Below are 25,688 nucleotides of genomic sequence, written 5' to 3'. Positions count from 1 at the left end.
TTCGATTCCTCAGTACCACATAAACAGAAAAGGCTGGAAATGGGCGTGGCTCAAGGGGTAGAGGGCTAGCTTTGAGCAAAAGCTCAGGGACAGTGCCCAAGCCCTGAGTTCAAGCCCCAGGACTGGCTTTAAAAATGCACTTAGTTCTGCTTAATCAACTCGCTCATTCCCCCGTGTCTTCCTTAACGTAGTTCTCACTTGTGTCTTGTTGCTGTTGTTGTGCTGGTCCTGGGGTTTGAACTCAGAGCACTGGAGCCACAGCTCCCTTTCTGGCTATCTGGGAGCTAGCCGGGAAACCTCAGGGATTCTCCTTCGCAGGCTGACTTCGAACTGCTAGGCTAAGATTTCATCGCTTGAGCCACGGGAGCCCAGGATATCTCTTTAATGCAGGGCGTCTTCGATGCGGACTCCGTTTTTCGTTCAGAATACCGAACGGGGCTGAGAGCCAGGCACGACCCAGGAAAACACGACCTTAACCGGGGAGAACTAACCGCAAGCCACTCCCCGCAGCATCCCGGGCAGCCCCGGAAGACCCCGCCCTACGCCGAGTTCCCGCGCGCAGCGGCGGCGCGACAGGGGAGGGCCGTGGCCGTAAAGCGCAAAGCAGCACGGCGCGACTACGTGGCCACGTGACCTCGGGGGTTGCGCTCCGGGCGCCCTTGGAAGTCCTCACGCCGAGGGGGTCATGGCCGGTCCTGCTCGAGGCGGCGGGGCCCGGTCTCTCGATCTGCTCCGGGTGTTGCCTCGAGTGTCCCTGGCCAACTTGAAGCCCAATCCCGGCTCCAGGAAACCGGTAAACAGGCTGGTGGCGGTGCGGGGTTGCGGTGGATATCAGGGCAGCGACTGCGGCCTGGCGGGCCCGGCCCGAGGTTGGCGGGAACGGCTGTCCGGGCCGGGAGCTGAGGCGGCCGCGGGCGTCCGAACCCAGGTCCCCTGCCCCGCGCCCCTGCCCCGCGCCCCTGCCCCGCGCCCGCATGCGCATGAAGTGTATGTTTGGAGCGAACCCGCAGAAACCACAGAATGGTTTTCAAGTGCTTAGAGTCTTGATCGTCATAGTAAAGATCCGAATTGATTTACCGTCTACTGTCTTCTGAAACGCACCGGATGCAGGGCGAAAAGCTGTGCATTGTGAGCGCGCTGTCATTGTAACAGATTTCACCTGCTTTCACGAAGCAGTAGGAACGAGGAAAAGCTTTTCTTTGTGCAATAGAATTCAAGTAAAATGAAGCGGATAAAATTATATATTTACGATTCACTCCAAAGTAAGGCATTTTCTTGAATATCGTAAACTTTTGTTTATATTTATTCCTACAGTTGTAGGATTTCCCCCCAGCGCTTGCCTGCTACAGAACCCTTATTATTCCTGTCCCATCTATTGAACTTTGTATTTGAAACACATCTTGTATTTAGTTGCCCAAGTTTGTAGCCAGGTTTTCAGAGACAGATTCCAGTAGAGTGTGAGGATGGTTGAGCAGATAAAACGGTGCTTGGCACACAGCACCTGAAACCAGTGCTATTTGTATGAGCGAAGGGAATAATAATAAAACACTAAGTAAAGAGATTAAATACACTTTTGTAGAAATGTATCTGGAGATCCTAAAACTCTCTTCTTTCCTTTAGGAAAGACGTCCAAGAGGTCGAAGAAGAGGTAGGAAATGTGGCAGAGGCCATAAAGGAGAAAGGCAGAGAGGAACTCGACCCAGGCTGGGCTTTGAGGGAGGCCAGACACCATTTTACATTCGAATTCCAAAATACGGATTTAATGAAGGACATAGGTAAGGTTGCTACTTTTTAAAGTGCAAATTCCAAATTTCCACAGAGGATCACTTGTGAATTTGGTAGAAGTTTAAAATATACTTTGAAGCAAACTTAATACTGCTCCTCAGAGAGAGAGTGTGTATGTGTACACACACGCACGCATCTGTGTGCTTGAACAGGATCTTGAACTCAGATCTTGTATTCTCCTTCAGCTTTCTTGTTCATAGCTGGCACACTACAGCTTCAGCTATACCTCCAGCCCTATTTTTTTTTTTTTTTTTGCTAGTTGGAAATAGTGTCTAGCAGACTTTTCTGTCTAGACTAGCTTTGAACTACCATCCTCAAGGTCTGAATACTTAAGATCCCTTGTGAGCCACTATTGCCTAGCCCTTTGAATCATTTTTGGTAACAAAATTTAGCTTGGATTATTGAAGGAAGAGAGAAGCCAAGATATACTCAGTCCTGAAAAATGGACATGATAATGTTTAAACTCATGTTTCTTTAGAGGGTTAGCAGTTAAGAAAATCTCTCCCTTTGTAGTCATCAAGTGAGTAATAGCTATTATTATTACTTTATGTTCCTTTACTAAGTCAAATAGTTAAATATTCCATAAATTTGTTTGCTTATTTGTGCATATGAGTAAATATATAGTGAGACAAATTAATGTTGATGCAACAACAACAAAGGATATACTGATTTTTGTTACATGTTTGTATTGTACAGGAGGGTTTTATTTTAGTAAGCCGTAAAAGTGCTGAGGAAAACACAAAATAAAGCTCTGAGGTGATTTGCAGAACTTACAGGAAGATTAATTTTTATTTTGTCACTTACATTCTTGTTTCATAGCTTCAGACGCCAGTATCATCCTTTGAGTCTAAAGAGACTGCAGTATCTTATTGATTTGGGTCGAGTTGATCCAACGCAACCTATTGATCTAACCCAGCTTGTTAATGGAAGAGGTGTGACTATCCAGCCCTATAAGAGGGATTATGGGGTCCAGCTGGTTGAGGAGGTAAGTTTCTAGAAGATTCCTTGGTGTTAAATAGATACTTTTAAAATTTTTGTGTACAGCAGTCTGCCCATTTTCTATGGTGTAGCTATTCCCCAGCTCTGTATAACACCATATTCTTTACATTCATAACTGTAATACAGATTACTTTATAAATTAGGCACAGTTTGAGGTTAATATCAATTCGTTGACAAAGATCTTAGCAACCTCTTTATCTTCTCATAAGTGTCACTACTTAGTGACTACTTAACTTTACACTACATATACACTATTTAGCTTTGGGGTCATTATTAAATAAAATGAGAGCTACTCAAAGCCAAGCACTGTGATGCTGTAACAAACAAATGTAAATTTGGTAGGAAAAGGGATGATTGTTCTAGGCCAGACTGGGCAGGACAGTATAAGATATCATCACACTACCCAGCAAGCATTTTAAAATTTATAAAGGGCCGAGGTCTAGCACTTTCCTAGCTATATTAGGTTCAATTGCTAATATTGAAAAAAAGACAACTAGAAATTATTTCTGGAATTTTCCATTTGATCGTTTTGGACTATAGTGGATCTTGGAGATTGTAAGTATAGAAAGCAATCTGGGATTAAAGGGAAATTACTGTAATCAACACTCTACTAATTTTATTTTTATGCAGTAGGAGCTGTAAAGTGTGTTTTCTTCCTTCCTATTTTCCTTCCTTTTTTTTCCCTTGCTTCTTTGCTTACTTTAGTTATACAGAAGGGAATTTCACTGTTACATTTTCACATGTTTACAATATATTCCAGTCAAGCTTCTCCCCTCTTATCACTTTCCCTTCCCAGAATAATTCTTGTTTGTTTGTTTTTTTTGGGGGGGGTCCGGTCGTGGGGCCTGAACTCTGGGTCTGGGCGCTGTCCCTCAGCTCTTCAGCTCAAGGCCAGCACTCTACCACTTGAGCCACAGCGCCACTTCGGGCTTTTTTCTTTTTGCTTATATGGTGCTGAGGAATTGAACCCAGGGCCTCATGCATGCAAGATAAGCGCTCTACCACTGAGCTACCTTCTCAGCCCCAGTTCTTCCCAGAATAATTCAACAGGTTTCCTTGTCTGTTTTTATAGTTACACAACTGTGGAGCTGTATTAAGTACTGCATAGCAGTGATTGTTTACTTAATTATGCATTTAGGCAGTTGACACTCTGGGTAGAGTTTTGTGCCTTTGTCCTGGAATGTGTTTCTGTGTATCTTTCTAGCTTACTCCTTTACTTCTTTCGTTTTCTTCTCAATACCAGCATGTCAGGAATGATTTTTTTTTTTACAGCTTCTTATGAAAGAGCACCTTCCTGGTCCTTGTCACATTCTGTGCCTGCCTTACCTACCCCACATATTTTTCTTTGAATAATGAACAGCTGACATTTATTACCAATTTAAGTTCCTGTGAGGGCAGGTACTTTTATTGCTATATTTCAAAATATTGGAAATATTAGCTCATATGATAGTTTTTGGTTAATATTTATGAGGGGAGAGAATGAACCAACTCCCATTCTAGCATCAGTTAAGAGTGTCCACTAGAGGGAAGTATGCGTTTATGGAAAACCTTTTAGATTACTTTGAAAAAGTACTACATTACTGTAGATGCTTGACACTTTTTTTAGTAATACCACTAAAGATTTATCATCAGCAAATCTCAAATTTCATTTTATGTACATTAACTTTTAGCTGCTTTTAGGGCCACAATTGCTTTTTGCAAGGCATATATTTACAAAATTATAATCTGAGAAACAGTAGATAAAGACTGGCACAGCTCCTCTGCATCAACAGAGCTGTATTTTTTTTTGTTGCAGTTGGTCATGGGACTTGAACTCTGGGCCTGGGCGCTGCTCCTCAGCTCTTCAGCTAAAGGCTAGTGCTCTGCTCTGCCACTCGAACCACAGTGCCACTTCCGTTTTTCTGAGTGGTTTATTGGAGATAAGAGTCTCATGGACTTTCCTGCCAGGGCTGGCTTTGAACCATAATCCTCAGATCTTAGCCTCCAGAGTAGCTAGGATTATAGGTGTGAGCCACCGGCACCTGGCTGAGCTGTATGTTTTGTCTGGGAATTTAGAATTTTGGTTTTGACCTTTTGATCTTATGTCATTTACTTTAATTGTGCTGGTACTAGGCTTGAACGTATGACTAAATGCTTGATGTTTTTTGTTTTTTTTGTTTTTCACTCAGATCTGGTGCTGTACCACTTCCATTTCTGGCTTTTATTTTCTGTTCAAGTGGAGATAAGAATCTCATAGTTTTGTCTTCCCTTGGCTGGCTCCCTGGTAGCCAGGATTGTAGTAGGTATGAGCCACTGATGTCCAGAATATTATATTTTTTGACTACACTTATTCAAAACAATGTGTACTAAGTCTGGAAATAAGGCAATAGGCATGTTTTATGTGTGTGTGCTTGCTAGGCTGATACTTTACCATTTGAGCAACTCTTCAGCTTTAGACATGTATCCTAATATGGAAGAACCCATGAGTTCATCATCACTTAAATTATAACATCCTAATATACTTCAGATGTTTATATATTACATTAGTGAAAATTATCCTGCAAAGTCTACTGGAGTAATGATTGAGTAAATGCAATCACATCATTTATAGCTTTGAACCTTATTTATATTTTCTGAATTTCAGATTTGTAATTAAGTAGTGGATATCAAGACAGTGTTGATCAGCCAGTACCAGATAAACTAGGAAATATATATTGTCAAAGAAACCTTCCTAAAAATGCTATTTACAAATACTGCAAATACTGGAACTGACACCAGTGTTCAAGAATAGGGTTACATCTAAGTGTCTATGGAGCAGTAATTTAAAAAAATCACAATTCACTGGACACTGGTGGCTCACATCTATAATCCTAGCTACTTGAGGCTGAGATTTGAGGATCGTGGTTTGACTCCAGCCTGGGCAAGATAGTTTGTAAGACTTTTTTTTGGGGGGGTGGGGGGGTCTGGTCGTGGGGCCTGAACTCTGGGCGCTGTCCCTCAGCTCTTCAGCTCAAGGCTAGCGCTCTACCACTTGAGCCACAGCGCCACTTCCGGCTTTTTTCTTTTTGCTTATGTGGTGCTGAGGAATCGAACCCAGGGCCTCAGGCATGCAAGGCAAGCACTCTACCACTGAGCCACCTTCCCAGCCCCAAGACTCTTATCTCTAATAAGCTATAAAATAAAAAAAAGCTGGAAATGGGACTGTGTGACTCAAGTGGTAAAGTCTTGGCTTTGAGCTAAAGAAGCACAGGGAGAATCGCCATGTCCTAAGGATCAGAACAACAAAATAAAATAAAAATCAGAATATGTCAAGGTCCCAATTTTTTAATCAAAGCTGTCCCTGATTATAAATATATACAACAATATCAGATACAAAAAAATGTGAGAAAATGCATCTTAGATTCAGTGAAATATTTTGAAATACATGAACAATTTATAAAAGAAGGAACAAAAATGGAAACTAATTTGTTTTAAATATACCTAAATATAGGCAAGAAATGTCCTTGACCAAAAAGAGTGAAAATGCTGCTGTCTTCCTATTTTGAAGTAAATCTGTTTTGAAAGTAGAGAAAAATTAGCCTCTTCTGTGACTGAAAACATAGCTTTAAAATTTTCAGTACTGTGTTTTCTGGTGTCGAATGTTCTAGGAAAAAGCATACTTATTCTTTTCCAGCCTCAGAACTCATGTAAAATGAGTTCTGTTTTCTGCCTTTTTCCTTTCAGAGAGGGCTAACCCCTCTGAAGTACAGATATTGTGTGATACTTTTGGTCTTCTACCTGCTCAACATCCTTTAGCCCCTCTTTAAACTCCTTGGACATAAAGAAGATTAGTTGTTGTTGTTTTTTAATCTATATTGTGTTCTATTATGTAGCTAAGAACATGAATGCTGCTGGGGGTATAGCTTAGTGATAGAGCACTGGCTTTGTATGTTTGAGGCTGGATTTGATCCCCACTCCCCAACATTGTAAATGAAGCAAAACAACCTACCTCAAAGCTATGACTCTCACTAGACTTCCTGGGTTAGAATCCTAACTTTGTGATCTTAGACAAATTATTCTTCTGTGTTTGAGTGTTTTTATTTATGTAATGGTTACAAGGATTAACCAATCTACTATTAAATAAATAGGTAACATAGTTCTGGAATAAATATGGAAATAGTTATTCTACACAGATTGAGAATTGGTAAAACAGAGTGGCCTAAAAATAATGTAGAAAAAAATGTGATAGAACCCTAAAGCAGAGATATTTAAAAATAGGGGATTGCTAGTCAGGTGTAATGGCACATGCCTATCTTTCTAGCTATGGAGGAGGCTGAAATCTAAGTATAGTGGTTCAGAGCTGGCCTAGCCAGCTTGGAAATGATCTTGGAAATCCAAGATCATCTCCAGTTAGTCACCAAAAATCCAGAAGTAGAGCTTTGGCTCAAGTGGTAGAGCATTAGCCGTGAGCAAAAAAAGCTCAGGGACAGCACCCAGGCCCTGAGTTGAAGCCTAAGGCTGGTGCAAATAAGGGCATTGTTACTACATTATAGATAGCTTGGAGGGGAAACAATTTAAAAGAAGCTTGCTGTAATTATTTTTAGTCAAACACCTTACTAACCGATTTCATTCTGACCTATGACAGGGTGCGGACACATTTCAGGCAAAAGTTAACATTGAAGTACAGTTGGCTTCAGAACTGGCCATCGCTGCAATTGAAAAAAATGGTGGTGTTGTTACTACAGCTTTCTATGATCCAATAAGTCTAGGTAAGCTTAATTATTGTCATTTCTTTTTCTCTCTCTGTTACCTATTAGTTGTTACTTTTTTTTTTTTTTTTGCCAGGTTTGTATTTTGTTGCTGCCTTGATCCTTAGGCATTCATGTCCTCAGTTTGTAGTTTGTAACAGATAACTTCCATTCATTTCTCTCATAATTGAAAACTTAGTAAATGTATTTACTAGTATAATTCTCATCTCTTTCTTAAGTATAATAGTCATTAAAGAGCCAATATTTACAGTTATTTATTTATTTTTAGGAATTCTGTGCAAGCCTATTCCATTCTTTCTGCGTGGACAACCCATTCCAAAACGAATGCTTCCACCTGAAGATCTGGTACTATATTACACAGATGCCAAGAACCGGGGTTACCTGGCAGATCCTGCCAAGTTTCCTGAAGCAAGACTTGAACTTGCCAAGAAATATGGTTATGTTCTCCCTGATATCACTAAAGATGAACTCTTCAAAATGCTCAGTACGCGGAAGGATCCGAGGCAGATTTTCTTTGGTCTTGCTCCAGGATGGGTAGTGAATATGGCAGATAAGAAAATTCTCAAACCTACAGATGAGAATCTCCTTAAGTATTACAGCTCATGAATTCCTTCCAGGAAGGCAGTTATTGAAGAGTACCAGGAAAAGGACTGAACATCGGGTTTCTTACTGTATTCTCCAAATGTGTCATCCTCCAGATAGTGGTGTATACTATTACTGTAATCATGGCTTTTTCATTTTCTCCTAAAATTAAAATAATTTTAAAGTGCAGAAGCAAAGACTGCACATAGGAACCAAATCTGTGGGTTGTGTATCGAAGATTGAAATTCTGGTTGTCTATTGCAGAATGATTACAACTATTTTAGAATATTTCTGGCCCATTTTGTCATGATTTTAACAAGATTTGTCTTGTTATTGCTGTGAAGCAGAAAGAACAACACTGGAGAGTTAGATTGACTAACAGGCTGCTCAACCAAAGGTAGAGCAGCTGCTGGTAAGCTGTGGTCCTTTAATCAGCAGCCTAAGGAAGCTCTGCTACCCAGAACCCTCTCCTGGGATGGAGGTGATTAGGATAAATGGCTTCTAAGTAGCATATTTTCCAACAACATTGGAGGTTAGAGGAAAAACCATAAAAACAATCGGTTGTAAGAAAATTATACTCAGTTTGCTTGGTTTTGAGATGGCATCTTGAACTCTTGGGCTCAAGTGATCCTCCTGCCTCAGCCTCCCAAAATGTTGGGAAATACAGGTGAACTGTACCATACCAGGCTTAAAGTCACTTGATATAAAAGACACAGGAGCTAGTAAGGTTATTTGCTTTTTAGGGGTATGTTGTATTCACAGTTTAGGAAAGCTTAATTTACCATACTCATTAAAATTCATCTTGAATAATTCATGACAATCCTTCACAGTAGAAATAAAATGATTCCTGGCTAATTTTCTTGAAATAAAATGAAATATCTAAACTATGTAATTCTTTGTTAACTTTTCTCCATATACTCCTGACTTGGGATTGAGTTTACAATCTATTTTTCTGCCAAGAATGTGTTTGTTTGTTTTGGCTTAAAAAATTTTTTTTTAATTGTGAAAATACAGAGGGGTTACAATTACATGGGCAAGATAATGAGTACATTTCTTATCAAGCATTGTTGCCTCTTCCTTTGTTCCCCTTCCCATTCCTTCCCATCCATGTGTTTCAGTTTTTATCCAGCATTTGTGTAATTTGGCTTGGTATAAACCATTATTGACCTAGAACTTAGCAAAAACCATTGGGATCATCTTTGACTGTCGAATATGAAATTGCAGAGGTTCCAGAGGAATTAAAAAACATTTTTCAGAGGCTGGGAAGGTGGCTCAGTGGAAGAGCACTTGCCTTGCATGCATGAGGCCCTGGGTTCGATTCCTCAGCACCACATAAGCAAAAAAAAAAGCCGGAAGTGGTGCTGTGGCTCAAGTGGTAGAGCGCTAGCCTTGAGCTGAAGAGCTGAGGGACAGTGTCCAGGCCCCCACGACCGGACCCCAAAAAAAAAAACATTTTTCAGAGATCTCAAGAAACAGAGTTGGTGTGTTAGGGTTAGTTTTGGCTCCACTGGTGGGAACAAGTCTCAGTGTTTGGATGAGCTATCATTCATTTTCTCTCACAGATAAGCACAAGGTGCTGAGTTGGCTGTTGCTTCTGCCCAGTGACTTCACTGCTCCCTAGGGGACTTCTTCCTGAGCTGCTGGGAGGTCCTGATTTTTGAGATTCAAATAAGGACCAGCAGGAGCAAGCCAACTTTTTCTAAAAAGGTTCCTATATGCTGCCACACACATTTTCTCTTTATAGCCCATCAGTCAGAGCTTGGAAACAGCCCTATTATGGAATGGCCTGAGTTATTTTGATAACTCAGCTAAAAAATCCTTTTATGATAGATTAGTAAGATAATGAGCAAGGGTTTTTGGTACTGAATGATACTAAAATGATACAGGTTTGGTACTGAATCTTTAACTCAGATGAATTGAGTTGTGCGGGGAGCCGGGGCGAACGCCATTACAAGATGGCGCCCACTTCCTTGCAGCTTTGAGGTAAACAACTCCATATTAGGCAGTGCTTGGCGGGACTGTGGGTCCCGGGCTTTGCGCATGCGCGAGCCACGTAGAGTCCCCAGCCAATCCCGTGGCACCTGGTGACGGTGAAAGGCAGACGACCAATGATAGAACGACCCGTGTTCCTATTCCATATATAAGCGGCCACGTTTCTGTACACGGGGTCTCTCGCTCAAGCTCTCCCATCAACTCAAAAGCTCTCCAATAAAGTGTGATCTGAGAAGACTCCTGGTGTGGTGGTCGTTCTTCCTCGCTGGCCAAGAAGGCGTTCGCTGCAGAGTTGCATCTGGCAAACCCAGGAAACGTGCAGAATTCCTTAGTTCTAAATCTGCCATTGTGGAATGCTGTTTGATAAGTCATATAACCATAAATTGGTAAATTCATCCATGTTGGTATGCAAAGTATTTTCAAAGGAGAAGAGGGGAAAAGCATTGGAAACGGAAGACCTTTTTTCTGTATCTGTTTATACAACGTTTTTGACAAATCATTTTATGTTTTCCCTACTGGGCATTTGGAAAGTTACTTTAAATATAACATAAGGTGTAAATTTACAAAGATTGCAAAGAATAATGCCAAGAAAGTACAAAGAAAAAAATATATCGTCCATCATAGGGCTTGAACTCTGGGCCTGGGGACTGTCTACACTTTTTTGCTCAAGATTAGCACTCTACCATTTTGAGCCACAGCTTCAATTCTGGTATTCTAGTGGTAAATTGGAGATAAGACTTCCATGGACTTTCCTGCGTAGGCTGGCAGGAAATCCTCAGATTTCAGTCTCCTGAGTAGCTAGGATTACAAATGTGAGCTACTAGTACATAGCTAGAAGATACTTTTATTGGCTGTTAACTGTGAGTTCCTAGTAGTTGTTGATTACAATTTTTTTCTTAAAGTTCCTATGGGGAAAAAAAATCCTCAATCTTTTTTTAATACCAGAGCTTTAATTCAGGATCTTGCACTCTCAGCTTTCTTGCTCATGGCTGGAGCTCTACCACTTAGGCCATACCCCTAGCCTGTTTGCTCACTAATTTGGAGATGGTGTCTCAGATTCTGCACCCCTCACACCCACTCCCTTTCTCACAGGCTCTTCAAACTATCCTCTAGATGTCAGCCTCCTAGTATTACAGAAATTAACCATGGTACCCAGATCCAAAAAACTTCGAATCAGAACAAAAATAGTTCACAAAAGTAGTTCATGTTTATGAAACTTAGGTCTTAAAAGGAGCAAAAATCCCCTTTTCTTTTACTGATGCCCATTTTTGACCTTCACAGAGGTAACTAAACCATGTAGATTGTTTGTCTAAATCAAATGCATAGATGATAAACTGGGTACCAGTGGCTGATTCCTGTAATTCTAGCTACTTAAAACAGATCTGGAGGATTGTGGCTTGAAGCCAGCCTGGGCAGAAAAGTACCAGAGACAACTAAACAGCTGGAGTTGTGGCAACATGCGCCAAAAGAGCACCAGTCTAAGCATGTTCTGAGTTCAAACCCCAGAACTACCTATATATTCAGAACTTACTATATGTAGTTTATCTTTTATTTATTTGTATTTGGTGTTGAAGGTTGAGCCTAGGACCTCATAAGTGCTAAGCATACACTCAGCTGGTAATCTACACCTACTTTAAAGACACTTCCTGGATACTTTAAGAGTACTTCAACTGCTTTCTTATTCTGAAGCCATTTATGATGGAATACATTAGATAAGTAAGTTATTTCACTTTTATTAAGCTGTGTAAAATACAGTAACTGTAAAGGTTATGTAATGGAAGTCTAGTCTCTTTCAATTATATACTTTTTTTTTTTTTGCTGTGCTGGGGATAGAACCCAGGGTTCCAGGTATGCCAGGCAATGCTCTAGCACTGTCCAGGCTACCAGCTACAATATCTTAGTCATAAAGATTTTTGCCTTGGGCCAAGAAAAACTTTGATCTCAATGATTTGCCTAGAATGAAGTTCCTTGTGGGCACCCATTGGTGACTGATGCTTATAATTGTAGCTGCTCAGGAGGCTGAGATCTAAATGATCATGGTACAAAGTCAGTGGGATCAGAAAAGTGTGTGACTCCAGCTTCAAAAATAACCAGCAAAAAGCAAGGCTGAAGTCAAGGCTCAAGTGGTAAGGCACCAACCTAGCAAGCAAGCTGAGCAAAAGTAAGGCCCTGAGTTCAGACCCTAGTCCTATCTCTCTCCCCCAAAAGACACAGGAATTCCCTTAAATTTAAACATCCTCTTCTATATAAAGTGGAAATAAGGTCAGAAGATACCATATCTTGTGCCCTGTCCATGGGTAAGTTATGGCCTTACCTTATTAGGGCTGTAGGTTTTCCTTTTATGAAGCTATTTACAATTGTACTTCTGTGGGCTGTTCTGCCTCCACAGGAAAAGTAGTTCATGGGAAGTGAGGAGGAAATTAAGTCACTTAAAAGTAGACTGCTTTCTTCCCCTAATAGCCTTCCACCTCCAAATGTACTGGAGAGCTCTTGGGTTTCCCTCCCCCATCCTCCCAAGTAGAATGACTAAGCTCTCCTGACAACAAGTCTTTGAAGGAAAAGGAGTCAAACAAGGCTTCTTGATTGTAGTTGTCTTTGGTGGCCTCCAGGTGGAAGGAAATCAGGGTTGAATGAGAAAGGGAAGAATGAAAACAGGAAACAGATGTCTGGTGATGTATAATGCTGGCTAGTTCTTATTTGGTGAGCAGGGATTTAGTCACCAACAGCTGTATCCTGGTTGTAGTGTTATAATCCTATAGATCATTCTCAGCCCAAACAGGCATGTTCCACAAAATCTGTCCATTTTGTTTAAAACAGCTCGAAGTTTGTTTAAACTATACAACAATGCTGGGCTCCAAGATATTCTTATTGGATTGTGCCCTTTGCAAGAATAATGGGGGAGAGGGGACTGGTAACTCTATCTTAAAAGGTGACATTAGTTGGAAATCTTAAAGCAAGAAGGCCCCAGTCTAGACCTTAATAGTTTCCTGGTATGTGGCTTCAGCCGTTTTTAGACTGTCCAAGACCAAACAACAACAACAAAACCCTTGAGTTATTGTACAGTTTAAAAGATTCTAGAGAAATAATTGCTATAGATTTTCTATTTTTAAGTTCCTGGGTTTTGTTTTTTCCAATGTCAAGATGCTCTATTCTTTGGAAAATGAAGTGGTTCTGCTCTAATAGGGAAAATTGTATAGCAGGTGTCACTCAGTTTAGTGTGTATCAGAGAATGAAGTGTGCTCTCAGATGCTAAGACCAGTCACAGAGTGGCTGTGTCTCTAGAGGCTGTGCTGTAGAGACAGCATAGGACAAGTAGTACAGCCTTCCCCAACACCACACCTGGGCTTGCAGTCACTAGCCATTTACCTGGGCTCAAAGCAGTGCCAACTGTATTCTGTTGATGTGTCATCTGTCTGTGCCTCAGTCTCACTCAGAAAATAATCACTGATCCTAACATACTTGGTTCTGATGGACTGAAAGAAGTCAATGCAAAGCTTATAGTACAAACTCCTGGCACACTAATAAAGTGCATCTATAAACATTTGGAAATTAAGTGTTTTGTGTAGTTTTTATGTGGTAGCCATTCTATATACTACTACTTCCTTTCTCCTTAAGATTTTCATATAGCATGGGTGCCAGTGGCTCACACTGGTAACCCTAGCTACTTAGATAGCTGAGACCTGGAGGAACAGAGTTCAAAGCAGGCCTGATATTAGAAGTCTTTGACACTCCATCTTCAATTGACCAGTAAAATACCCAACTGTAGACGTAGCTCAAGTGGTAGAATGCTTTGAGTTCAAGCCCTAGTACTGGCACAAAAAAGAAGGAAAAGATTTTTCACAGTCTGTAGTCACCCTTTTATAAAGTTTACTAGTATCTCACTAATGAGAAGTTTTTACTTACTGGGAGCCACAGAGAACATTTTGAAGAGGCATCATGGTGGAAATTAGTCCCAGACCCAGGAGCATGAAGTTGAATTTCTGTTAGTTACTGGATTTGCTATACAAAACTTTCAGATTGCATTAATTGATATAAGGAACCCACCTATTTGGAAAACATACTGAGATTCAGAGAAGTTTTAGTTAATGTTGTCTGATTCCACAAGTGGTATGGAAGACATTGATAATGCAAAGCTCTGATCTTTGTTTTGTTTCTCTCTGGAGGAAAACTTGATTCTTTTTTTCATCCTGAAAGTCTGGTGCCAATCTTGTGTGTGTGTGTGTGTGTGTGTGTGTGTGTGTGTGTGTGTGTGTGTATGTCTGCCAGTTCTGCAGCTTGAATTCCAGGCCTGGATGCTGTCCCTGAGCTTCCCCCTACCCAACCCTAACGCCCCTCCCCCATCCTGGAGCTTGACTCAGGACCTGGGTGCTGTCCTTGAGCCTCTTTCTGTGCAAGGCTAGCATTCTACCACTTGAGCCACAGAACCACTTACAGCTTTTTCTGAGTAGTTTATTGGAGATCAGAGTCTCACAGACTTTCCTGCTTAGGCTGGCTTTGAGTTGTGATCCTCAGAGTTTAGCCTTCTAGGTAGCTAGGATTAGAGGCATGTACCATGTATGCTCAGTTTAAGGTTATGTTTACATAACCTTAAGAAGTTTAGGAAGTGTGTCTATAACTCAAGCGGTAGAGTGCTAGCCTTGAGCACAAAGAGCTCAGGGACAGCACCTAGGCCCTGAGTTCGAGCTCCATGACTGAAACAAAAGTGTAAATGGATATGTGATTTTAAATAGTTCTGGTTTACCAGCACTCTGAGAATTGCACAGTGAGAACACAGGAGGATATTCTTAGGAGAGGATTACAGTGGCTCTAGAGCTAGGTGCATGTGACCATATAAAATGATGCTTATCAAAATGAACTCCAAGAGATGGAAATGAGGATTTTTATTGTACTGTTTGCAATTCTTTCTTTCTTCTTTCTTTTTTCCCCCTTTGTTTTATTCCCTGTTGTCATTGTTTTTTTTATTTCTATACCCTTTGTCTTATATATAAGTTTATCTGATTTGGAAAAAGGAAGGAGAATCACAGAAATGTTGGGATGAAGGGTGAGCCAATTCAACAGTGATACTCACTATGTTGGAAATGAACTTTGAGGGAGGGAGTAAACTACTCAAAAAGAAATGTACTCATTACCTTGCTTATGTAACTATACCCCCTCTGTACATCATTGTTACAATAAAATTTAAATTAAAAAATAGTTACAGTTTATCAGGTCTAGGGCTCACAACTATGAATAAGAAAACTATGTTTTCTTTTTTTTTTGAAAACTTTCTAATTTTTCTCTCCTCCCTCCTCCCTGCCTCCCCTCCTTCCCTCTTCCTCTTTTCCCCTCCTCCTCTCCTCCTCCTCCTCCCTTTTCTTCCTCCTCTCCTCCTTCCTTCTCCTTCCTTCCCCTTACTTTCCCTCCCTTCTCCCTTCCCCTACCCCTTTCCTTCTCCATCCTCTCCCCAATACCCTCCTCTTTTCCTTTCCTCCTCCTCTCCCTCTCTCATACTGGGATTTGAACATAGAGCTTCTTCCTTAGGGCTTCTGCCTTACTAGGCAAGAGTTCTACCATTGAGCTATACTTTCAGCCTGTTTTCATTTTTAATAGTGGAAATAACTGTTTTTAAAAGACATTACATAAAACCTAGACTAATAGCATTAAGGTTTATAAAATAAATGAAAAGGTAAAACTTAAAATTTCTTGATTTTCTTTGACTGTACCAAGATTATTTCAGATAATTCATTATAATCTTTAAAAAAATTATTGTCAAGGTGATGTACAGAGGGTGTAGACAAGGGAATGAGTATATTTCTTGTCCAATTTGTTACCCTTCCCTCATTTTTCTCCCACTTTCCCTCTCCCTACCCCACCCCGAAGTTGTACAGTTCATTTCCATATGATGCCTTGTGAGTATTGCCATTGCCTTTGTCTTTTGTCTCACCTGTTTGTTGTTCTGCTTCCCTTCCCTAATCAGATAAACGTATATACAATCACCCAGGATACCAAAATCAAATACAGTGACAACAGAGGATAAACCATGGGGGTGGGGGTGGGGGAGAATAAATCACATAGTACATTAAAAACAACAACAACAAAGAAAAACCTCTTGTTTCCTTGTCTTGGAATTAATTTCACTTTGAGGGTCATATGTACATACCTATTGAGTTATTCTGCTCACAGGCTAGGATTATCCTAGACATATACCAAAAGAGAGAAACCAAGGGATCTATGTTTCTTTGGGTCTCGCTTACTTCAGTTAATGTGATTTTTTTCCCCAGTCTTTCCATTTCCCTACAAATGGCGTGGTGTCATTCTTTTTTATGGAAGCATAGAATTCCATTGTAAATATATACCACATTTTCTTGATCCGTTCATTTATTGAGGGGCATCTGGGTTGGTTCCATATCTTAGCTATGGGGAATAATGGTACGATAAACATAGTTTTGCTGGTAGCTTTCATATGGCCTTATTTGTGATCATTTGGGTAAATGCCCAAAAGTGGGATTGCTGGGTCATAGGGAAGCTCTAAGTGGAGTCTTTTGAGGAACCTCCATACTGCTTTCCAAAATGGTTGAACAAGTTTACACTCCTACCAACAGTGCAGTAGTGTTCCCTTTTGGCCACATCCCCTCCAGCATCTGTTGTCGTTAGATTTCTTGATTATAGCCAATCTAACTGGGGTGAGGAGGAATCTCAAAATTGTTTTAATTTGCATTTCTTTTATGCCAGAGATATTGAGCATTTCTTCATGTGTCTATTGACCATTCTTAGTTCCTCCTCAGAGAAGTCTCTCTTTAAGTCATTAAGTTGTTTCTTTGAGGATTTGTTTCCCTCTTTGCAGATGACATGATCTTGCATTTAAAGAACCCCATAGACTCTGCTCCCAAATTACTCGAGCTGATCTGAAACTTTGGCAAATACCAGAGTATAAAATTAACCCTCAAAAAATCAATGGCTTTTCTGTGTGCCAATAATGAGAACAGTGAGACTGAAATCAGGAAAGCAACTCCTTTTGTAGTAGCCCCCTCCCCCAATAAAATACCTAGGAATTAACCAAAGAAGTGAAGGACCTCTATGATGAAAACTTTAGAAACCTGAAAAAGGAAATTAAAGCAGAATTAAGTAAGTAGAAAAACCTCTCATGCTCCTGGATTGGGAGGATTAACATTATGAAAATGGCAATACTACCAAAGGCGATCTACAAATTCAGTACAATACCCATTAATATCCCAACAACCTCTTTAATGAAATAGAGGAAGCAATCCAAAAATTCATATGGAATAATAAAAGACCCCGAATAGTAAAAACAGTCCTTAGCAGAAAGAATAGTGCTGGGGGCTGGGAAGGTGGCTCAGTGGTAGAGCGCTTGCCTTGCATGCATGAGGCCCTGGGTTCGATTCCTCAGCACCACATAAGCAAAAAGCCAGAAGTGGCGCTGTGGCTCAAGTGGTAGAGCGCTAGCCCTGAGCTGAAGAGCTGAGGGACAGCGCCCAGGCCCAGAGTTCAGGCCCCACAACCGGACCCCCCCAAAAAATGCTATATTCACTTAAGAAAGAATAGTGCTGGAAGAATATCAATACCAAACTTCAAACACTATTATAAAGCTATAGTAATAAAAAACAGCTTGGTACTGGCACAAGAACGGACCTGAGGACCAATGGAATAGAATTGAAGACCCAGAAATGAACCGGCAGACCTATGGCCACCTATTATTTGATAAAGGAGCCCAAAAAATAGGATGGAGGAAAGAAAAACAGCCTGTTCCGTAAATGGTGCTGGCAAAATTGGTTAAGCACCTGTAGAAAACTAAAGTTAGATACTTATATATCACCCTGCACCAGAATCCATTCCAAATGCATCAAAGACCATCAAAGATCATTCAGGCTGCCCTTCCCCTGTGCTTCCTCCCTGTTTCTACTATTTTGGACCTCCAGAGAAACTCTTTTCCATCATAGCCTCCTTTTATTACTTAGACAATTCTCACCTTTCCCTCTTGGACTGCCTGCCTAAAGCCTCTGTCTTTCTACTCAACACTAAGATACCCTTTTTCAACACAGACAGGTTTATTTGCAGTGTGCTTACGTTATACTTTGGATCTTAAGTGTTCCCAAAGGCCCATATTTTAAAGGCTTGAAACCCATCTACTTGCATTCAGGACATTGCCAGTGTTTAGTGATCACTAATAAAGCTACGATTGAAATAAGGATACTGGGTCTAAACAATGTACCTAGTCCTCACAGCCAACTTGACACCTAGCTGGGGGATGGCTTTTCTTTGCTCCACTTCAAAAGCCTAGAGGTGAGATAAGCCATTCTTTGAATTGCAGATAAAGAGCTTTGCTTCAAAGAATGTGCAGATGTCATGCTGTTTAGCCTTAAGGAAATTTTGCTTGTCCTTGAGTTTTCCCTAGATGATCTGCTTCTGTTGGAATTGAGTTTCCATCCCAAACATGTTATTTTTGTTGTTAAAAGCTTCTGCAAGCTCTGGCCCAGCGACAGGTCTTTGAGACTGGCCCTTGGCTTTCCAAGAAAGACTCCCAATTCAACATCTCAAAATGTGGCTTCTTTGCTTCTTGTGACTGAATTCCTGTACTATGATCATGCATAATTTTGATTTTACCTATTTGATATGTGTATAAATAATGCATTTCTTTTAATCAATGAGTGTGTGCTCCATTAAATGATTTCTTTACTCCCCTGTGGATAGTCATTTTCATTCTTGTCAACATTGGTGTACTATAATGAAATCTGCTTGAATATCATATGTAACTCTTTAAAAGTTTTATTTTATTTGTTTTGTGTGTGTGCCAGTTGTGGGGCTTGAACTCAGGGCCTGGGCACTGTCTCTGAGCTTTTGTGCTCAACGCTAGTGTTCTGCCACTTCGAGCCACAGCTCCACTTCCAGCTTTTTTTGGTAGTTAATTGGAGATCAGAGTCTCACAAGCTTTCCTGTCCAGGCTGACTTCAAGCTGTGATCCTTAGATCTCAGCCTCTTGAGTAGCTAGGGTTACAGGTGTGTGCCACCAACACCTGGCACTGTACAAGTCTTTGTATTTTTCCTTTCTTCTGAATAAAGGGTTAGGGGTGGAATTTCTGAGTCATGTACCAACAACGAGACAGCTATTCATCCACATTTTTACCAGCCTATGGTGGCTGTCTTGTTCAATTTCAGCTATTGTACTGGTGTAAAGGTCTATTTTGTTGTATTTTTATTCTGCATGTCCAAACATTGTTTCGTATGTTCATTTGCTGTTCACATATCTTTTTAGGTAATGTATTCCATTTATTATTATTATTATTATTGACATTTGAGTGTTTTTGATTGTCATTTATAAATTTATTTATTTATTTAGTGGCAAGGTCTCCTTATAGTATATAGACCAGGATAACCTTGCACTCATCATAAAGCCTAGGCTGGCTTCAAACTTACAATCCTCTTATGTCAGTCTCCCAAGTTCTGGGATTATGTGCATGGACCATCATGCTTGGCTCTAGTATTTTATAAATATACTGTATACAAGTCTTTTATTAGGTATGCATTTTTATGAATATTTTCTGTTTGTCTGGTGTTTGCTTTTTCTTTTCTTGACATTGACTTTTGAAGAGGCACTTTTAATTTGATATAGTCCAATTTATCAATTCTTCCTTCACTTTTTTTTTTTTTTTTTTTTTTTGGTATGATGCTTTTGGGTATCTTTCTAGGCCTAAGTCACAAAAGAATTTCTCCTCTTTTTTTTCCTGGAAGTTTTCTTAGTTTTAGGTTTTACATTTAGGCCTCTGATGCTTTTCACGTTAATTTCAGTTTAGAGTGGGAGGCATGGGTCAAAGTTTACTTAAAATTATTTCTGGACATAAGGGTGTTCAATTGTTCCAGCATCCTTTGTTGAATAGACAATGTTTTTGTACCTTCAGAAAAAATCAATTGGTTAGATTTGTGTAAATCTATCTCTGTACTCTGCTTTTGATTTAAAAAAATTAACATTATATATTGCAACTATGGAGATTTATAGTTAAGTCTTTAAATAAGGTAGTAAGAGTCCTTCAGTTGAATTGAGAAGGGAACTTTTCTGCCCATGCTGGCCATAATTCCCTCATTTCAGCTTCCCAAGTAGCCAGGAGTCACCAGAACCATGGCTGGCTTGTTTGTTACAGCATCCTAGCAACATTTATTGATCTTGAGGGCTTTGACCTAATTGATGGATTGATCCCTTAATGAATTAATAATACCCGGGCACCGGTGGCTCACGCCTGTAATCCTAGCTACTGAGGAGGCTGAGATCTAAGGATCATGGTTCAAAGCCAGCCTGGGCAAGGAAAGTCTGTGAGACTCTTATCTCCAATAAACCACTAGAAAACTGGAAGTGGTGCTGTGGCTCAAATGGTAGAGCGCACGCTTTGAGCTGAAGAGCTGAGGGACAGCGCCCAAGCCCAGAGTTCAAGCCCCATGACCAACCAAAAATAAATAAATAAATAAAAATAAAATAAATTAATAATATATGGTACCTGGGAGCCAGTGCCTTACCTTTGCAATCCTACCTATTCAGAAGGCTGAGGTCTCAGGATGAAAGTTCTAAGTAAGCCTGGGAAGAAAAGTCCATCAGTCTCTTATCTCCAATTAACTAGGAAAAAGCCAAGTAGCTCAAGTGGTAGAGCACCAGTGTTGAGTGAAAAAGCTAAGGGAAAGTTCCCTAGCCCTGAGTTCAAGCTCCTGTACCAGCATACATAAACACACACATGCACACACATACACATACATAATATCTAGTGTTATTATTCCTTATGGCTAAATACATTCCATTGTGTGGAACATTTATTCCTTCACTTAAACTAGATGGACATGTGATTGTTTCTATTTTTTACCATTATGACTAATGGGGTTGCAAATATATATGTTCAAGTCTTCTTGTGGACATTGAAGTAAGGAGGCTGAGTCTAAGTAACTTCTTATAGCCATCCTGGTGCCTTGCTGGGTGAGAGGGTTTGCACCCAGTGCTAGTTGAGAGGTGAGAGAGGTTATTCATTGAATTGCAGATGTCAAGTTTAAGGTGAGCTAGGAAAGCTCTGCTTCAGAGAAATGCAGATATCATAGCTTTAGGAAAGAAAGCTTTGTTAACTTAAAATGCTGGCCTTCAATCTCTCCCAAATGCCTTGAGTCCCTCACCTCTGAGTAGCCTCTGAGATTTCCTTAAATGAAAAAATCTGAGCCATATCCCCTATATAAGGTTTAAGCTGGTACCTGAGCTACTGCCCCAATAAGGTCTGCTTTTGTTAAGCTTGGGAGCGCCACCCAAACATGGTTTTTGTCATTAAAAGCTTGGTTGGGGATTTGTTCTGGGCTACAAGTCTTCGAGACAGGAATCCACCTGCAGATGCTGGCTCTCCAATAAAGACTCCCATTCTACCTCTCAAAATGTGGCTTCTCTGTTTCTCATTGACTGAGATACATTACAACATGTACATTTTTATTTCCCTTCTACTTCTCATATTTATGCTCTATTTATGTTTAGCTTTGAAAAGAGGCTAGTATTTTCCAAAGTGGTTGCATTATGTTCTACCCCTACTGACAAAGAATGTTCGTGTTTCTCTACATAAATAACAAATTATGTTTGTTATTTATTTATGTTTCTTATAACCATACTAGTAGATATTAAATGGAATCTCACTGTGGTTTTACTTTACATTTTTCTTTTTTTTTTGGTCCGGTCGTGGGGCCTGAACTCTGGGTCTGGGCACTGTCCCTCAGCTCTTCTGGGTCTGGGCTCTGTCCCTTAGCTCTTCAGCTCAAGGCTAGCGCTCTACCCCTTGAGCCACAGTGCCACTTCCGGCTTTTTTTAATGTGGTGCTGAGGAATCGAACCCAAGGCCTCAGTCGTGCAAGGCAAGCGCTCTACCACTGAGCCACCTTCCCAGCCCCTAATTTACATTTTTCTAATAATGGTATTGAGAAGTTTTTTCATGACTTTATTGGCTATTTGTGTGTAATAGTTTTCTTATTCTCCTGTGCAATTTTATAAAAATAATTTTGGTATTGTTATCATTTTGAAGGCCTACATATATTGGGAAATTTTATTTATTTATTACTTGTCAGAATTATTAATATTAATATTATTATTTTGCTGGTCATGGGGCTTGAACTCAGGGCCTGTGCAATGTCCCTGAGCTCTTTTGCTCAGGGCTAGCGCTCTACCACTTTGAGCTACAGCTTCACTCTGTTTTTCTGGTGGTTAATTGGAGATAAGAGTGTCATGGTCACTTTTCTGCTCAAGCTGGCTTTGAACGGCAATCCTTAGACCTCAGCCTCCTGAGTAGCTAGGATTACAGGCATGAGCCACTGGCATGCAGTTCCTTGTCAGAATACTTATCCTCATTTTATAGAGAAAAAGACTAAGACATAGTAGAAAACTTAAGAAGTGGGGTCTAGGGAAAGAGGTCATTGGAAAAATGCGCCTGGAAGGAATAGTGGGACTCCAGCCTCTTCTTGTTGCTCTCTTCCAGCCATGAGGTGAATTTCTTTGCTCTGTCACACTGGTCTGTATCACCACAGACCTAGCAGTGAGGGGGCATTCAACCGTACTGAAACTCCTGAGGCTGTGAGCCAAAATAAACCTTTTCTCTCTATAAGTTGGCTGTCTCAGGTATTTGTTACAGTAATAAAAACAGTGGCATTAAGTTTAGTGTTACCCATTTTTATACTTTTTTCATCACCCCAAATGGGTGATGACATATTAGTTAATAACTCCTCATGTCTCTCTGTTTTCAGCGTTCCCATACTAGGAAGTACTGTATACAGTACTTCCTGTGAATTTGCCAGGTATTGGTCTTTCAGTTCAACCATATAACATTTGTCTCCTTTGTCTGGTTTATTTCACTTGGAAAAATGTTTCAAAGTTCATCCATGTTGTTGCATATACTAAAATTTCATTCTTTAAAAACTTTAAAAATTTGTAGTAAAATACACATCCCATAAAAATGACCATCTTTGCCATTTTTAAGTACAGAGTTCAGTTGTGTTAAATACATTTATTATATGATGCTATGTATCTCCAGAACATTTTCCCCTTGCAAAACTTATATTTTGTCCCCTTTAAAGAATAAGTTCCCATTTCTTTTTTTCCCAGACCCTGGCAATCACCATTCAACTTTCTGCTTCTCTGAGTTTGAATGCTCTTTTTTTTAATGGAAGAGGAAATATACATATATAACTTTTCCTGACTGGTTTATTTCACTTACCATTAGGTCCAAGCAATATTTATTGAAAATAATACTCCATTCCTCAGTGAATATTCTGGTATTATGGTAAAATTTATTGATCCTAATTGTAGAAGTTTCTTTCTGGACTGAATTCTTTTTTTTTTTTTTTGGTCGTGGGGCCTGAACTCTGGGCCTGGGTGCTGTCCCTCAGCTCTTCAGCTCAAGGCTTTTTTTTTTTTTTTTCTGCTTATGTGATGCTGAGGAATCGAACCAGGGTGTCATGTATGCAAGGCAAGCACTCTACCACTGAGCCACCTTCCCAGCCCCTGCACGGAATTCTTATCTGATTGTACTAGGTGTATAACATTTTGACAATGCCATATACAGTCTTGATCACTATCGTTTTGTAGTAAGTTTTGAAATTGAGAAAAATCTAACATATTCTTTGTTAAGAGAATGTCATGATTTGAAATGGAAATTGGATCTTGAAGGCTCTGACCTAAGCAACGGATTGATCCTTTGATGGATTATTAATATATGGCAGCATTATTGGGAGGTGGTGGGCAGTAGGAAATGGTGCCTAAGTAGAGAAGGTAGGAAGGAATACTTTATGCCTGCTGGTTTCAGTCTACCGGGCTACCCGGAGGTGAGCAGCTTTCCTCTGCAATGCCCTTTCACCATGATGCTCTGTCTTACTGTGGCCCAGAAGCAGAGGAGCAAGCCAGTCATGGCCTGGAAACTCTGAAGCCATGAGCCCCCAAAATCCTTCCTCCCTCCACATTGCTCTTCTCAGGTCTTCATCACAGCAATGGATTGTCTAATTTGTATAGATGGTTTTAACTCATTTGGGCTCCTTGCATGTCTGCAAACATTTGAAAATCAGCTTCTCACTTTCTGCAAGAAAGGGAAACTTGCGTATTAATGTGTAATAATACATAGAATCTTTGCATATTTAGCCTGTATCCTGCAACTTTGTTAGTTTTATTAGATCTTTTTTTTTCAAGTTGTTGATTCCTTTGGATTCTCTACATAGAGGATTATCTCATTTATGAATAGAAATGGTTTAACTTCTCCCTTTCTAATTTTTTTACTCATTTTCCTTGCCTGGTTGTTCAGATTAGAACTTGCAGTACGATGTTGAATAGCGGAGGTGAGCTCAGACATCCTTCTCTTGTTTCTGCTCCTAGAAGAAAAGCTTTCAGTCTTCCACAATTGAGTGTAATGTTCACAGGTGTTCTTTATCAGGATGGTGAATCACCCTGCAGTCCTATTTTGTCCAGTGTTTCTATTTTTTTATATCACAAGTAGTATTCAATTTTGTCAAGTGCTTTATTGGCATCTACAAAGATTTTTTTTCTCCTTTAGTTTATTAATGTATCATGATTTTTTTTTTTTTTGTTGGTCATGGGGCTTGAACTCTGAGGCTCTGGGTGCTGTCCCTCAGTTCTTCAGCTCAAGGAGAGTACTCTACCACTTGAGCCACAGCGCCACTTCTGATTTTCTGGTGAATTTTGGAGATAAGAGTCTCATGGACTTTCATGCCCAGGCTGGCTTTAAAGTGTGATCCTCAGATCTCAGCCTCCTGAGTAGCTAGGATTACAGGCATGAGCCACCAGAGCCCAGCTCAGCTGATTTTTATGTATTAAAATCATCTTATATACCTAGGGTACATCTTACTTGGCTCTAATATGTTTTTCATCTGTTGCTAAATTCAGTTTGTTAGTATTTTATTGATATTTACATGTATACTTATATTTGCACTTTCCTTGTGATAGCTGTGGTTTGGCATTGGTATAATAGGCAAGTAGAATGGTTTGGAAGTATTGACTTCTCATCTCTCCCCCACCCCACCTTGGCCTACAAAGTTGCCCAGGCCCACATGGATGCTGGGTGCACAGAAGGCGCCTCCAGTCCCAAAGCAGAGCGAGCCACCACCCAAGCCCCCAAAGAAGAGGTGGCCAAGGAGTGTCAGTAGCTGTAGGTGGTCATGGCAAGGCAGCTGAGGGCACAGGGGACATTGGCCTGAGTTGAGGATGGCTGCAGGAGTCTCTCATCTGTTTTTTTAAGTTGGTGACAAGTTTCTGTTCTTCCATGCATGTTTGGCAGAAGTCACTGATGATATCATCCACTACTCTGTGTGTGTGTGTGAAGTTTCTGTATTACCAATTTAATCTTTGTACTTGTTATACATCTTTTTCAGATTTTCTATTCATCTATTTCAGTAATTTGTGTCTTCCTAGTGGCAACTATTCCATTGAGGGAGTCTAACTTACTGATGCGTAGTCTCTCTTTTCTTTTCTTTTCTTGTCGTTTCTTTTCTTTTCTTTGTGGTCCAAGACAAGGACTTGAGCTCCATATTCAACCCTTTCACTCACTGCTGGCGCCCTACCACCTGAGTCATGCCCCCAGCCTCTGGTAAACAGTTTTTTAAT

The 25,688-nt window shown here is 40.3% G+C and overlaps 1 protein-coding gene across 1 annotated transcript; it reads left to right on the top strand.

The window, feature by feature from the left end:
• The first annotated feature begins 615 nt into the window (after positions 1-615).
• On the top strand, positions 616-8,980 carry Mrpl15 (mitochondrial ribosomal protein L15). The gene is made up of 5 exons (XM_042696153.1): positions 616-793; positions 1,621-1,775; positions 2,605-2,770; positions 7,388-7,511; positions 7,780-8,980. The coding sequence occupies exons 1-5, from the start codon at positions 686-688 to the stop codon at positions 8,115-8,117; spliced, it is 891 nt and encodes a 296-aa protein (XP_042552087.1). The 5' UTR covers positions 616-685; the 3' UTR covers positions 8,118-8,980.
• The last annotated feature ends 16,708 nt before the right edge of the window (positions 8,981-25,688 follow it).

This window comes from Dipodomys spectabilis, unplaced genomic scaffold, assembly GCF_019054845.1.
Source record: "Dipodomys spectabilis isolate Male_0828 unplaced genomic scaffold, ASM1905484v1 ptg000199l, whole genome shotgun sequence".
Lineage (NCBI taxonomy): Eukaryota > Metazoa > Chordata > Mammalia > Rodentia > Heteromyidae > Dipodomys > Dipodomys spectabilis.
This window is presented reverse-complemented; position numbering and strand designations above follow the sequence as displayed.